Raw genomic sequence first — 15,548 nt, 5'->3', positions numbered from 1 at the left:
AGGCTGGAGGCCGAGGGAGAGATCTGGCCAGAGAAGAGAGGAAAAAAGTCTGATTGGAATGTGAAGTCTTTTCCACACCGTCCTGTGTCCTCAGTCATTGACTTGCAAGCGACACGGGACCACCTGGGCTACTGGCCTCAGAGACACAGCGGCACACATGCATGTGCACGTACGTGTGTACGTGAACGTGCGTGCCTGGTACCTGTATGCGGACGTATGTATGCACGTATATAGGTATGTGAATGTGTACAGTTGTGTGCAAGTGTATTTGTGTGTGCACGTGTGCACGTATCCATGTGTACATCCGTGTGTGCATATTTGCATATGCACACGCACGCACACATATAGGTACATGTACACATAGTGCACAGGTGCATGTATCCACATGTACATCCATGTATGTTTGTGCACGCACACATGTGCACACACACAAGTATGAGTATGCATGATGCACGTATCCATGTGTACATCTGCGTGTATGCACACACACGCATAGAGGTATGTGTACACATATGTGCACACACACATGTATCCATGTGTACGTCCATGTGCGCACGTTTGTGTCTGCACACGCGTGCATATAGATATATGTGCATGCGTGTGCACGCGTGAAGGTATCTGTGTGTACATCCATGTGTGTGTGCACGTGTGTGCAGCCACCACCACTAGAGGGTGTGCTGGTCTTGCTTTTGGAGGGTGGGTGGGGGACTCTCTGGGCCCTGAGTGGGTGGGGGGGAAGACCACCCCCCCCAAGGAAGAAATGTGGGCAAGGCCCCAGCAGAGCTGGGCCTCCCCGTGGGCGGGGCTCTGAGACCCGGGCCAGCTCGGCCCTGATCAGGGTTTGCATCGCTGTGAGGCTCCCCGGCTTGCAGGGGGTGGGAGGCACTCAGCTACTGTGCTGCTGCTTATGCTTTAGAAAGGACATTCTCAGACCCAGGAATGTCGTCTTTTTGCGGCACCAAATCCCCTTCTGGAACGGCATTCAGAGGCTGAGGAAGGCGGCCAGTCACCTGGCGTCCTTGGACACGATACCCTTACATAACCATCCCGTCGTTACTTACGGGAAGGCTTTGGCATGGTTAGCGGGTTGATGTATTCGTTAAATAAGGCTTCGTGTCATCGTTTCTGTGAGGCCTGGTGTGGGAGCCCTGACACGGCAAGGGACGTTTTTCAGGGCTGTTCTAGTGCCTCCGGCTGGCGACGCCACAGACCACATTTGCCGCGAGGCGCCTACGTTCCAGCGGCCCTGGGGAGCAGGGGTGAAACCCTCCCTACTTTGCAGGGGATCAAACTGAGTCCCGGGAGGGGGGCGCACATGGCTGGTGGATGGTGTGGCCGGGGTCTGGCCGTCTGGAGCCCCCAAAACCTGCCGCCCGGGTCTCCTGGGACAAAGAGATGACCCTGGACCCACAGTGGTCCTTCTCCACGGGCTGAGCTGTGCAGCGGGCCTCTGATCTCCATATCGGCCCCTGATGGAGCTGCAGGGAGGTGGCCGGTGGGGAGTGGGCGGGCCTGGGCCTCCTGAGTCTCCCACCAACCCCCGCCTCTGCTGCCCAGGGGGACCCCTCCTCCTCCGGTGCAGTGAATTCGCTGAAAAGGGATCTGGCCATTTTCAAGTTCGAGACGAGGTAAGAAAATCGAAAGTGGGGGGTCCCGGGGGTTTTTGCTTAAGATCCCCATAGCTCAGCATTTAAATTTTGCAGAACATCCGTCAATAATGCAGCTGGCTGACCTGCCCGAGAAAAGCATCAAAGCTTTCTGCGGGCCCCGTGTTACCCACTCCCCGTGCCGGCCACCGGGACTGCACCCTGACCCACGTCAGGCCTGGGCTTGGACCCCCACGTGCCGGAGGGGCCCGGGCCGCCCCCCCCCCACCCCGGCCCGAGAATGGCCCGTGTCACCCCCCACGCTCGTGTCTGCTGCAGGTGCTCTGCAACGGGCTGGCAGCCGGGGTGCAGGTGTAAGTTCAGGCTGAGAGCCCGGCGTCCACCAGGCAAGCCACAGACCCTCCCAGCATGCCTCCTCCCTGAATGAGGCTGGGGTTCTCCTGCTGTCTGGTCACCGCGGGTGCCCTGATGCTCCCACCCTGGGCCACAGGCCCCCTCGTGCTTCCCTGCCTATCGCTGCAGTCACTGCTGGAACTGCCATCCCTCAGACGCTGACCTACGAGTACACTGGGGGCTTGGCCTCCTCCCTGCGCCTGGGGCTTACGTTGCTTAGCACCTGGGTGTCGGATCAGGCCCTGAGGACCAGGCAGGAGAGCTCACAGGATGGACACTGTGGGAGGAGGGCTCACGGGAGGGACGCCGGGGGAGGAGGGGACACGGGAGGGACGCCGGGGGAGGAGGGGACACGGGAGGGACACTGCGGGAAGAGGGGGCACGGGGGGGGAAGGGGGCGCAGGAGGCGGGGGAGGCGGCACGGGCTGCTGCTCCTGTTCGCTGGGACTCGTCCCAAGGGGTGCGGGGAGTGTGACCGCCAAGGAACATGGGCCGCGGGTCCTTGAAAGCTCTGTCACCCCACGAGCAGCGATCTCGCGCCTCGGCACATGCCCGGGGTCTGGGAAAAGAGTCCAACACAAACGCTTGTCCAGGGCTCGCAGCTGCACTGGCCACGCGGCCACAGGTGGAAACAACCCGGACGCCCATCCACCCGTGATGAATGACCGGCTGCGGTCCACGCACACGCTGCAATACGACTTTGGGAGCTCCGGGAGGAACGGAGCACGGACACGTGCTGCCCCAGGGGCGAACCTTGACGGCACGGCACTGGGCGAAGGGAGCAGAGGCCGCCTGCTCTCGGGCCCCGGCTGACGTGACACGTCCTGCCAGGGCCAGCCAGTTGAGACAGACATCGGAACAGTGGCCGCTGGGGGCTGGGGGGCAGGAGGGGCTGCCGGCGGGGACAGCGTTTTGGGGGGGATGACCAGGCGGGGGGGCGTCTCCACCGCCCTCCGCACCCTCGGGGTGTGTGGGGCCGGCCGCCTCCCCCCAGGGCTGCGGCGATGCTGTGGCCGCGACAAGCCTCACCCGGCCCCCATCTCCTCCCTCTGCACTGCCAAGTTACTCTCTGCAAACGAGAGAACGTTCCAGCACTTCAGGGACGGCGTCCTCCCTCGGCTGCATGGGGAGTGGCCATGCAGTCCCCAGCAGCGGATGAGCAGGGTGCCTGGCTGTGTCCCCATCCCCCTCTGTGGGACCGAGGGGAGAAGAGCTCTCAGGAACGACCACCGAGGATTTCGGGGGTCTGAGACCCTGGGAAGACACAAGCCAGTGTCAGGGGGCGGGGGGGGGGGGCTGTCCCGTCCTAGGAGATGCCTTGGTCCCTGAGTCCTGGAGTTTCTCCTCCTCGGGGCCCCTCCCGGCCACCCGCCTGGGTCACAGACACAAGCACCTGCACTGGCGGGAGGTGGGGCAGCCACGGCCACGCACACACAGCTCACGCCTGATCACGGAGGGGCCACGTGCCCTAGCTCCGCAAGTCCAGGATTCCGCGGGGCCTGCAGGGCCCGTGCCCTCCTGCACTGATGCTCTGGGCGTTTCCCACTTGGGTGTTGCTGCCATCTGGGGCCACGTCATTCTCTGAGGGGGGCCGCCCCCAAGTCGCGACGATCAGAACTGTTCGCAGACGTGGGGGAGGGAATCACCCTGGCTGGGAACCATCACTCCAGGGGAGGAGACAGCCGATACCTGAGCAAAACGTGCCACGTCAGGTACTGACAAGGGCTGTAGGAGAATGAGGGGGAAGCAGGCCGAGAGTGGGGGGGGGGGTGGTTCGTGGGGCGCTAGCTTACACGGGCTGGCCAGACAGGGTTTCTTTGTGAAGGAGTCACTCGATCGGCCAACTGGTGGGTGTCCTGGGGAGGGATGTTTTAGGCAGCGGGAACAGCCAGTGCAAAGGCCCCGAGGCAGGCACTCTGACGTGGCCGGGAAGGGAGGCCAGCGAGCAGGGGCAAGGTGGACCAGAGGGTGCAGAGGATACAGAAGCTACATTTGGATTTTACTCTGGGGGAGACAGGAAGCCACAGGAGGGTCTGAGAAGGCAGCGGTGGTCGGATCCGGTGTGGACTGGATCCCCTGGCTGTTGAGTGAGGACAGAAGTAGGGCAGGAGCAGAGGCCAGGAGACCAGCTGGGAAGGTGCCATCGAGGTCCGGCGGGCGGAGCAAGCAGGGGTGGGTGAGACAGACTGGAGGGGCCGTGGGGGCAGGGGCCCTGGCTGCCGAGGGCGTGGGGACACAGGCCAGGTGGGGGCGGGGAGGGGGCCGACACGCGTGGTCGGCACAGTGACCACGTCCCTCCCTCTGCCTGGAGACGCTGGCTCTTCCCCCCTCTCTCTTGGGACGGGGTCGCTCTCCCTTCTGCCCCTCACTCTTGCTGGCGGCTTCGTGTGAGAGAACACAGGCACCTGCCTGGGGCCTGTGGCTGCCGGACGATGGGGCTGCCGGGACCCCCGGGCAGAGGCCAGCCTCCCGGCGCCTTGGGAGAGCAGGACCCAGGATCCAGAGCCTCCCAATTTTCAGAGAATCCAGAAACTGGGACATTTGTACAAAAATCTCCCACTTAAATGCCATTTTAAAACAGCAAACCCTCACTTCTGTGGCCAAACCTGTCTCTGGGCTGCTCGAGACCCTGGATTGGCTGACAAGGTGCCTCGAAGCCGAGGGCACGGGTGAGATCCCTGTTCCACCCCAAGGAACGCGCCAGCTAGGAGTCACCTGAGGTGGGAGCAGCTTTGGGGCCGCCCGGTGTCTGCCCTCGTGCCGGGAGGGCAGCCGCCTACGTAGACGAGTGAGCACGGCTGCCACGCCGGTGCAACTTTAATTACAAAGTTGGATTTATTCACAGGCTGGGTCTGGCCGAGCCCCGGCCAGCACCGCCCTGACATCGCCCTCCTCCGGAGCCCGGGCGAGGGCAAGGGCGAGGGCGGGCCCTGCCCCGCCATCCCGTCAAACCGCACACCTCCAGGAAGAGGGTGGCCTCCCTGCGCCCCTGCCCTCCAGCCAGCCTCTGAGGAGGAGGCAGAGATGGGAGATGCCTGTCAGGGCTGAGAAGGCGGGGAGGGCTTCCTGGAGGAGTTGGCAGGTGGTCCTGCCACGACTCCCATCCCAGGGCTGGGACACGGGGCCCGGGCTGTTCCCGTGGGAGGCCCGGGTCCTTGACCTGCCTCCTCTTGCCCCACACTCACATCTCGGCTCAACAAAAAGATCAAAACCAATGAAAGGTCCACAGCGGGGGACAAGTCGCGCAGATCCCAACGACGGAAAGCGGGGAGGCCGTGGCGGTGATGCACCGCCAGGCGCCACCGGGGGCCACACCCTTCGGCCGTCGGGACGGCTCTGCTGCAACTGAGGACACAGCGGCCACCGCGAGCGCAGGGAAGGGCACGCGGGTGCGCCCTGGTGTTCGCGTCTCTTCCAGAGCGAGGGTGGCAGACCGCTCTTTTCTTCTTGGTGCTTATTTGTGTTTTCTTTAAAAACATGTTTCTAGGGGCGCCTGGGTGGCTCCGTCGGTTAAGCGGCCGGCTTCGGCTCAGGTCAAGATCTTGAGATCCGTGAGTTCAGGCCCCACGTCGGGCCCTGGGCTGATGGCTCGGAGGCTGGAGCCTGCTTCCGATTCTGTGTCTCCCTCTCTCTCTGCCCCTCCCCTGTTCATGCTCTGTCTCTCTCTGTCTCAAAAATAAATAAACGTTGAAAAAAAATAAAAAAAAAAACCATGTTTCTAAATACTTATTTATTTTGAGAGAGAGCGTGGGTGGGGAGGAGCAGAGAGCGAGGGAGAGAGAATCCCAAGCAGGCTCCGAGCTGCCAACACAGAGCCGGACGTGGGGCTCAAGCTCACAAACCGTGAGATCACGACCTGAGCCGAAAGCAAGAGTGCGACACATAACCGACTGGGCCCCCAGGGGCCCCCTTACTTGCGTTTTCTACCACCGACATGTTGCTTTTGTGATAAGAGAGACCACGAGGCGTTATCGTGGAGAAAGGCTCCAAAGGCTCCAGCCTGGGCTCCGGGGCAGGAGTGGCTGTGACGTCCAGCGCTGGACCCCGTGGCCAGAAACGTGGCTCTGAGGGTTCACAGCATGCGTGGACGGGCCACCGTGTCGGGAGCGGGCAGGGGCGGGCGGCAGGGTCTGGGGTGCAGATCAAAAGCCCCATGACGAGAGCACCTTTGTGTCTCCTCTCCTCCCCTTTCCGGCGAGGAGAGGGGAGGACTTCCCGGGCGACATCCAGGCCACACGGGGTGAACTTACCCAGGGCTCCATAAACATGCCTGAACACCGGCCGGCGAGGAACGCCCACCTCCACCCCGCCCGGCCCCGCCACTGCCTCCCCTGCAGTGGGCGTCTTTGGTGGGCTTACAAGGGGCTCATTTTCTAGGAAACCACAGTTTTGGAATTTCCCGTGTGGCCTGCCACCAGGCTTGTCATGAAGCAAAGGGGACACGCCGACCCTGTGACCACAGGATGCTCCCCCCCGAATCCGAGTAATGGGACGGCGTGGACTGCGGTCGATGGCGGTGATCCACGAGGGTCATCACGCTGGAGCAAAGCTGCGTGGACCCTCCTCCACGAAATCTCTTCGTGTGCCGACAACGCAGGTGCGGCATCCCGGGAACCCCGGGCAGGCGCTGGCTTCGCGTCCCTCCAAGTCCCGTGAGGCCACGAGAGAAATTCCTGGGCCCACCCTCATGCGGGGAGACACCGCGAATTGATGAAGGTGACCGGCGAGGGTCAGCACGCGTGGGGACGGAGAGCCTGGGTGGGGTCCGTGGTGACCGAGTGACCTCGCCCAGGGGTAGGTGAAAGCGAGTCCCAGGACGTCCGGGCCGCACGACACAGCCGTCAGAACAGAAAGCCACCCTCGCCTTCGGAACGGGGCCCGAGTGTCACGTTCGCCGTCCCGTCCGGCCACGGACACTCTAACCGGGGAGGTTCAGGTGAGCGGTGCCTCCCGCTGGGCACACGGGAGACGCTGGGGCCTCTCACACCTTACGAGGCCTCTGCTGACATTTTAATCATGTAAAAACGCTCAATTTACATAGATCTGCCTAATTAGACACAGTGGCAATTATGTTTGTGGATTTTCCCGTCCATAAAGATGGCTCGCTCTGCCACACGGGAAGCTGGCTCCGAGCAGCGTCTGCGGGGTTTCTCTCCCCAGGATGCTGCCGCTCCCGGGGTGGGGGGACCAATACCCTCACGGAGAGAGAAGGAAAAGGCAGATTTGTGTAGGTGTCTCGTGGAGAAACCACGTCATGTGGCCTGCGTGCCGCCCAAGGGGCAGGGGGAGGGCGCCCTGGCCGGGCAGGGGCTCGGGAGTCACCTGGGGTCCCCGGCCCCTGCCAAAAGCTGCCCGCCGCTGTTACAAAAGCCTGGAAATGGAGCTGTGTTACTGTTTGCCACCGAGCGGCCCGGACCAGGGCGTCCGCTCGACTGCGGGCCTTTAGTCACACTCTCCCGGAGGCCAGCGGGGGAAGCTCAGGGCAGCTGGGACGGAAGCACAAGCAGGAGCTGGGAACATCAGTGAGGGGAGGACCCTCCCGCGGCCACCCCCACCGCGTCCTCTACCCGGAGGCAAAGGCAGACCCCGCGGGGAGCGCCTGTGGGCAAAGCGGGAGTGGGGATCTGGTGCGGGCCACCTGCCACGTCTTGCCAAGCGGCTGACGGGAGCCAGGCAGAGCCACAGTCCTGGCATCTCCCCGGGGCACAGAGTCACAAACTCAGAGTGAGCCAGACACGGCGCCCTGAATCCTGACGGCTGGTATCTCACGGTCATCTCGGAGCGTCCCTCTTTCAGCTCCAGGCCCTACTCTCTGATGAAGTGCAAATGCCACCTTGTCCTGCCTCTTATCAACCATTCCCACTTTCGTATAAAGCTCTGGGTACCGTCTCTCGTGGACCGAGTCCAGTAAAAGAGGCCCCAAAGAGCGAGGACGCATAGGTCGGAGCGCTTGGTAGCTGGGAAACAAAAAAGCCCAGGCAAGTACCGATCTCTCCGAGCTTCAGTCAGAGGCAACAGGTGAGACGGATGGGCTCGCACGGATCCAAGGTCTGACAGCAGGCAGGGGTAAGGGTGGGCTGGCTGCAGCCCCGAGGGGTATGGGGCAGGCCGCACAGGGCTCAGGTGGCAGGGGTGACAGATTGCTCAGACCGTGTCGCCGTGGGTCTGCCTCCCTGCTGGTCCCGCCCTCGCCACGTCCACCTTGCTGACGCTTCTACACGTTTCTCGAGCAACCGCAGTGCCCGAGGCACCCAGCCGATCGCCGGGCGGTCAGACCGGGCCTGCCATCCAGAGCTCGTCGGGCAGGGGACTCGCTGTAAAGGAGCCAACAAGCTTGCGCAGTCTCCCTCGAGGGGGGGCCGTGAAGGAAACGCCCGGTTCAGGGGGAGGCGGAGGTCGGGCGCCAGCCCTGTGCAGACTGGCCAGAGACGCCTCCCTGGGGGCGACGTCTGTGGAGACAGGAAGAACCGGGGCCTCAGGTCCCTGGGGACAGGGGAGGGCGTGGTGGGGGGTGAGCCATGAGGCGGCGGTGGAGGGGTGGGCCAGCCCTCAGCACCTGGGGAGTGGGAAGCTAGGCGGGGGCTGTGGGCAGCATGGGCACAGAGGCGGCTCCTGGCACGTCTCAGGCGCCGGCTCCTTCCTCCAGACCCCCTGACGTCCCTTCTGTCCGGGGACCTCCCCCCTTCCCCTACAGAGCTCCCGGGCTTGCCTGGCATCACCACGACGCCTCACCCCGCGACGCCGAAGGAGGCAGGGAGTGTCCACCAGCCGCCTCAGGACCACGGCAGCCCGTGGTCTGTGGCTGTGCTCATCAGTGCAGACGGCTTGTGTCTAATTATTTCACTTGACTCGCTTAACATTCAGAGACCACCTGCTCTGGACGGGAGGATGGGAAGGGCAGCTGGAGAGGGGCGCTCGGCCGCTGAGCGGACACCCGAGGCGACCTCCCCAAAGGAGAGGCCCAGCCTCCCGGCGGGACGGGGCCGAGGGGCAGCGGAGGCCGGCGGACCCGGCACGGCCACACTCTACCCAGGCCGAGCGATGTGCGGGCCGGTGCGTTCCCAGCGTCTCCGAGAACACAGGGCAGAGGCCCGACGGCAGCGCCCTTGGCGCTCCCTACGCCAGGGGCACAGTGCTGGCAGCAGGTGCACGGCAGGGGTGTGGAGGATGGGGCCCACGCGGTGCAGGGGCTCAGACAGGACAGGAGGGTTCCTGGGTGGGCCGTCTCCACTCGGGTACAGGGGCTCTCCCCGCTGGACAACACAGCCTTTCTGGGGGGGGCCTTTGTGGGGGCTTTGCATCTGCAAAGTCGGCTCAAAGATCTGAAGCGTGAGGTCAGGTGGGGGAGGACTCGACTGCAGGGCTTTGTGCCGAAGGCCGGACGACCGTCCAGCACAGGATGTGGACGTGGCTGTAGTGTGTGGGGGTGGGGGGGTCAGGCCAGCACGTCACCGCACGGGACGCTTGTGGGAAGAGCTCGGCTGAGTGAACGGTGAAGACAGAGGGGCCCGGAGACCCTGGGAAAGACTGGATTTTCATCTGGAGGGCGACGAGTGACTGGAGACTCAGGGCAGAGGGTCACGGGGCGCGGAGGTCATTGTGCTGCACGGTGTTGGGTCACCGGTCACTCTCTCACCAGCCCCCCTGCTCTGCACCCCTCGGCCGGCCGTGTCTGTCAAAGGGTGCCCTCCCGGCCTCTGGGCCCCGCGTACAAGGAGCCACCCCCGGTTCGGCCGGTGTCCCTTTAAGGGTGGGCGCGGCTGTCACCGGCTGACCGACGGGGCATCTCACGTCTCCCAGGCAGCGGCAGTCGGTGGAGCTGGGGAGGCCCTGAGCCGCGGGGCACACGTCCAGCCCCACTCGAGGGTGCGTCCTGCCACCGGGCTGCCTGTGTCCTCAGAGGTCACGTCCTCTTCCTGTCCCGCCTCTCCTGATGGGCCAAACCCGACTCTCGAGGACCCTGTCGCCTGTCACGGCCGCTCCAGTCCCCCCTCTGTCAGATGTCACCGTGGTGCCCACTGAGGGGGGGAGGTGCGTGAGTGGGCTTCTCAGAGAGCCCTTCCCACGGACTCAACACCGGCCTGCTCGGCCCCCCACCTTGGGCCCAGAACAGGGGTTCGAGGGGGGATGGCCGGTTACTTCAGGGTGGGGTTGTTAGAAAAAGCAAATAAAAATACGGACATACCACCCACTTAAATTGGAACTTCAGACAAATGACTAAGTTAGCATAAGTATGTCCCATGCGGTATTTGGGACATACTTACACTAAAAAGGACTTGTTTTTCTGGAGCTCAGGTCTAACTGGGTGTCCTGTGCTCCGTCTGGCAGGGTGGAGCACAGCCCCTCCGCTTGGCTCAGGAGCGTCCCCGGAGTGTCCCCTGGAAGGGCTGGGGGCCAGGCTGGGGTGGGCAGGCACCAGACGAAGACACGCACTTCAGGGGTACCGTCCTCCCTCAGGGCAGCACGAGCCCCCACCCAGGGAGCCCTCACGTTCCCGTTTCTCAGGGGAGGAGAGCAAGGTTCTCGTGACCGGCAGCGCTGGCCGTCATGGGGCTGGGGTGCCCAGAGCTGCCCTAAGGCTGGACGTGGCCCGTACACGTGTTCCATCTGCCTCGCCTGGGATTTTGAAAAAGGTCGAACCTGGGGCGCCCGGTGGCTCCTCCCGTTAAGCGTCCGACTTCCGCTCAGGTCATGATCCCGAGGTTCGTGGGCTCGAGCCCCGCGTCGGGCTCTGTGCTGACAGCCCGGAGCCTGGCGCCTGCTTCGGATTCTGTGTCTCCCCCGCTCTCTGCCCCTCCCCTGCTTGCATCTGTCTCTCAAAAATAAACATTAAAAAAGAAAAAGAGAAAAATCGAACCTGGAGCCTTCCCTGCTCGAGGTTCCAGTAAGGTCTGGGGTGTGGCAGGTCGTCCCCAGGCCTCTGGCACCCTCCCCCATGCCCCGTGTGACCTCCCAGCCCCCTGGGGCAGAGCCTCTCTCCTGCTCTTTGACCTGTGGCCTGAGACCTCCCCCTGCCCCCAGGAACCGTGCGCCGCTCTAGCCTCGCCTCCCTCACTTGGGAAGAAACACGACTGCTAGCACCCCTCCTTCTGCACCCCCACCCCAGGCTGTTTTGAGGACGAAGCGGTGCTGTGTGCACTGCCCGGCCGCGTGCAGCTTCCGTGGGGCCCCCGGAGGGGCCCTGGTGTCCACAGCAGGTGCCGGGTATCTGTTTGCTGGAAGCAAGGACGGGGCCAGAAACGCCCACACGTTGGCAGTTATCCCTAACTCCCGCCGTCAGGGGGCCTGGCCAGCGTGTCCTTCCCTCCCTGAGCGGGCCTGTTGGTCCACACACAAATTAAAGCCGGGAACAGAGGCCCCCTTCCTCCAGCACGGCAAGGCTGGCCCGGGGAAACGGTAGCACGGTATCCAGAGCCTTCCTCGCGCGGCCTCCCGGAAGGGTCCTCTGGAAGGAGGCTCCGTAGATGCCTCTTTCCTTCCGGAAGAGCCGACCTCGCCAGCCGGAGCTCCCGGTAGGGCCTGTGGTGAGCAGCTCTTGTTATCTGGGAAGCTGCTGAGGGCAGCCGGGCGGGCGGGACGCTCGGCTGGCTGGAGGGCACCAGCCCTCCCGCCCCTCTGTCCCCTGTGCCTCAAGCCCACACCCATCAAATCCTGAACAGAACTCCGTGGAGAAGGTCGTGGGACGGTGGGGCCGGGGTCTGCCCGTGTGAGAAATCGACGTGCCCCAGAGCGGGCGCCCCTCCGCCCTGTCGCGGTGGGGGTCTGGGGCGGGGGAGCAGATAGGGCCACCTGCACAGGAACCTGGGGATAGCTCGCAGCAGCAGGGCTGAGGCGGTGTGGCCCGGAGCTCTGAGACACAGGGCTGGTGAGAGAGCCCACCCCCACCTCCCGCCCCCTGCAGGCCGCGGACACCACCAAGATGGGGAGCGGGCCTCCTTCGGCCTCCGCGCCGTGGTTTAGGTCAGCCGACGGACGCCTATGTCTCTGGGGGACTGGATGAGGCAGAGGGGCCACGGCGTCTGCCCATGGACACAGGGAGGTCACGGGCGGGCATGAGGGCGGAGCCCGAGATGGGGCTGGCAGCAGTAAGGACCCGGATGCTGCATTCTATTTGGCGTTGAGGATGTCAGTTTCAACGCCGCATGTGGCTGGTGGCTACCTGCAGCCCGCCCTTGGAGGGCCACTTCCTTCCCATCCTTGAGTTCAAAGGACACCTGTTAGGATTTAGGAATCCCAAGAAGAGCAGGTCAGGCCTCAAGAGTCTCTCCCCCAAATTCCTGTCCACCTGGAGGCTCAGGATGTGACCTTATCAGGAAGGAGGGTCTTTGTGGGTGTAACTGGTTCAGATGAGGTCACACTGGATTAGGGTGGGCCTCAAATCCAATGACGGTGTCCTCGTAAGAAGAGGAGACACAGAGAGGCACACACAGAAGCCACGTGACCGGAGGCAGAGCCTGGAGCAACGGGGCCACCAGCCAAGCAGTGTCCGCAGCTGCCAGGGGCTGTGACAGGCAGGAAGGGTCCTCCCCTCGGGCCTCCAGAGGGGGCCATGGCCTGTCCACACCGTGGCCGCGGGCTCCTGGTCCCTCGAAGTGTGACACGGGAGTTTTCGGAACTTTGTTACAACATCCCTGGGAGACTCCTCCGATGCCCTTCCCGGAGGCAGCGATGGGGCAGGCCCTGGGGGGGCTTCCTGCCCTCGGCGGAGGCACGTGGGGTTCTCCCTCTATAACCCGTGCCGCTTCCTGGACGTATTTGTTCACTTGGTGATTTCTTCCTTGCCGGCTTCTCCTTCCCGCAAAGCGAGCCCCACACGTGCTGGGAGGCCGCCTGCCCTGGTCACGGCTGTCTCCCCAGCGTCTCTGACAGTTTTTAGCACATACGAGGTACTCAAAGTTTTTGACCAAATGAAGGATCGTGCCTAGTGGGATCTGTGATTTCTTGAGGCAAGTTAGCTGTGTGATGCGTAGCATTCAGGAGAAGTGAGTGCTGGTCATTCGTCCCAGAGAGCAGAAAATGTGATTGGTTCTACCAGACCCCAGGGTCCGGAGCAAGGTCACCTCCTCTGAGAAGCCTCCCCGGATTTCTCCATTGTGAGAGCACCTCATCCATACAAGATACTTTGTGCATGCGATCCCCGGCACCTCCCTGCAGCATACTCATTTATTTAGTCCCCCACTCCGCAACCCCCCCCACACCTTTGGGGACAGGCCTAATGAGCTCTCCATCCCCTGCGCCTCACCCAGCACCTCTGTCCAAATCTGCTACACAAGAAAGGAAAAGACTGTGTGAATCTCTCCAATGGCCTTCCCATCGGGAATCACTGTCACAGCCTGAGGCTCCACCTCCCCGGCTAATGACAGCAGCCTCCTGGGGGCCGGGGAGCAGTCCCTCCCCCCGGGTCCCTGACTCCACGGCCTGGTGTGGACGGAGCCGGCGCCTGTCTTGGTCCCTGGGAGGGTGGTGGGGTCTTGACGGGTCCCCCAGTGCACACATCTCCACCGACGCCGGGACAAGAAAACTCTGAACCCGTGCCTCTGCAGCCCCACGAGTCTCCCTGCCAGTTCTCGTCCCGCCGCCACGGCCCGCGCCTCCCCTCCCTGCCCACCAGGCTGGTGTCACTGTGTCCGTGTCTCAGAGGGAGGGCACTGTGGCTGGCGCTCAGGGCTGTCCGCCAACACGCTCACGGCCGTGTGGCTGCGAGGGCCACCCTGCATCCTGCTGAGCCCCGATGCGGCACAAATGACCTCTCGCGTGACCTCTCCGCCCCAGTCCCCCAACCCCACTACGATTTAGGAATTCCAAGGAAGGCGCCTCATGCCTTCCCGGAAGGGGGGGGGGCACTTTCCATGCTACAACCTGGCGTTCATTGATTAGGAAGGTGCAGGTGGGGCGGCCCGGCTGGACAGGTTCTGATAGCTTTGTCGGGAGGAGGTCTATACTCTAGGTGTTAGGTGTCCCCTCTCCAAACCTGCAGGCTCACCACGTGTGGGGGTCAGTCTGGGACGGGAGAACCTGCTGGGAGAAGCTTGGCCCTGAAAATCGACACTCGGCAGGGCCGCGGCTCACTGTCCCAGTTCAAGATGAGGTCCCCCGGACCCAGAGAACAGGCCCGTGACACTTCCGGGGAGGGGGAGCCATTGGCACCGAGATGAATGTGGCCAGGAAGCCGTTAATACAGGCAGCGAGCCAGGACCGAGGAGCACAGCCCTGTTTGCTCTGAGCTCAGCCAGGGTCTCCTCCCAGTCCTGGGAGCCGAATGCTTTAGAGGATAAACTGAGTCACGTATCCTTTAGAGGGCATGCCGGCCTGTGGTCACAGAGCGAACAGGAGGTTGTCATCGAGCCCAGAGGCAGGACAAGCAGGTGACAATCCTCTGAGAAGCTTGGAGTACCCGCGGCTGCCACCCGGGGACTTTCAGCCAGGAGCAGCTGCCGAATCTGCCCGGGGCCCCAGAGCCAGGTGACTGGGGCAGTGCCGTCTGTCCACACGGGAACGTGCGGCCCAGCGCCTGCAGACGCACCCGAGTGTGATGGGAAAATGCCTCTCCGGCGGCAGCAGCAAAGGCTCCTTTTCCCACCCTGTCCTGAGGTGGCCTCCCTCCGGGGTCCGGCCCTGGGTGGGGCCCACACAACGGGGTGAGGGAGTCTGGGTGTAACCCAGGTGCCAGCCTCGCGGGGTCCCGGGAGGGGCGGGGAAGGTGAGCAGGACCCAGCATTGGCTCTGATTGTGCCTGGCCCGCGCGAAGGGTGCCGCCCCCTCTGTGCGCCTCACTTCATCGCGGGGTACAGCGGATGGCCTGCCACCTGGACGCCAGGGTCAGACGAGGGAGGGAGTTCCAGGTGTGTACGTGCCAGTCCCCAGACCCGGGGACCCGCTGTGCGGCATCCTGAGACCCACAGAGGTTCACCCCCGCTTTTTGGAGCCTGGGCCCCTCGGCCCCACACATCCAGCTGGGCCTGTTCTGGAAACCGCACGGGGGCCCAGCTCCACGATCTACTGGAACTGCTTTGTGGAGACCCCGGTCCTCCCACCCCCCCACCAGGCGCAGTAGGAGATGAGTCTTCTGGGGACACGACCGAGGCCAGGGCGGCCTCTCCCACACGGGCTCCCCGGCCCCGCGACGCCCACCTCACCTCTCGGTCCAGGCCAGCTGCCACCGTCACAATGTCCCCCGTCTCGCTGTTGATGGTGAACATGTTCTGGGATGGGCTTTGTGGGGTCTGGGTCACGATCCGGTACCGCACCATCCCGTTGGCCGTGGTGCTGTCGTCAGCGTCATTGGCCGTGACCGTCATCACGTAGGTGCCTGCAACGGAGAAAGGATCTCAGGTGGAAATTGCTGGCGACACGTGCAGATGCGTCCTAGCACACACCCGGGGCAGACATCACCAGCTGATCGCAGATCCGCGTGGAGGCCTCCGGAGCCGCCCCTCCCCCCCTCCCCCGCCACGTGCCGGACGCCGGCCAATCGCGGGAGATGGTGCCAGAAGGAAACCTGCTCCCGCACTTCTGCACAGAGACCCTCTGCAGGATTTCTGCTCGAGC

The 15,548-nt window shown here is 63.6% G+C and overlaps 1 protein-coding gene across 1 annotated transcript in view; it reads right to left on the bottom strand.

Moving 5' to 3' along the window:
- Positions 1-15,548, bottom strand: part of CDH4 (cadherin 4) — a 166,175-nt gene that overhangs the window by 33,685 nt on the left and 116,942 nt on the right. The window contains exon 8 of the mRNA XM_040459752.1: positions 15,137-15,309. Coding sequence (XP_040315686.1) covers positions 15,137-15,309 — 173 coding nt within the window. The remainder of the gene's footprint in view (positions 1-15,136; positions 15,310-15,548) is intronic.

The sequence above is a fragment of the Herpailurus yagouaroundi genome, unplaced genomic scaffold (assembly GCF_014898765.1).
Source record: "Herpailurus yagouaroundi ecotype Mexico unplaced genomic scaffold, PumYag 246, whole genome shotgun sequence".
Classification (NCBI taxonomy): Eukaryota; Metazoa; Chordata; class Mammalia; order Carnivora; family Felidae; genus Herpailurus; species Herpailurus yagouaroundi.
This window is presented reverse-complemented; position numbering and strand designations above follow the sequence as displayed.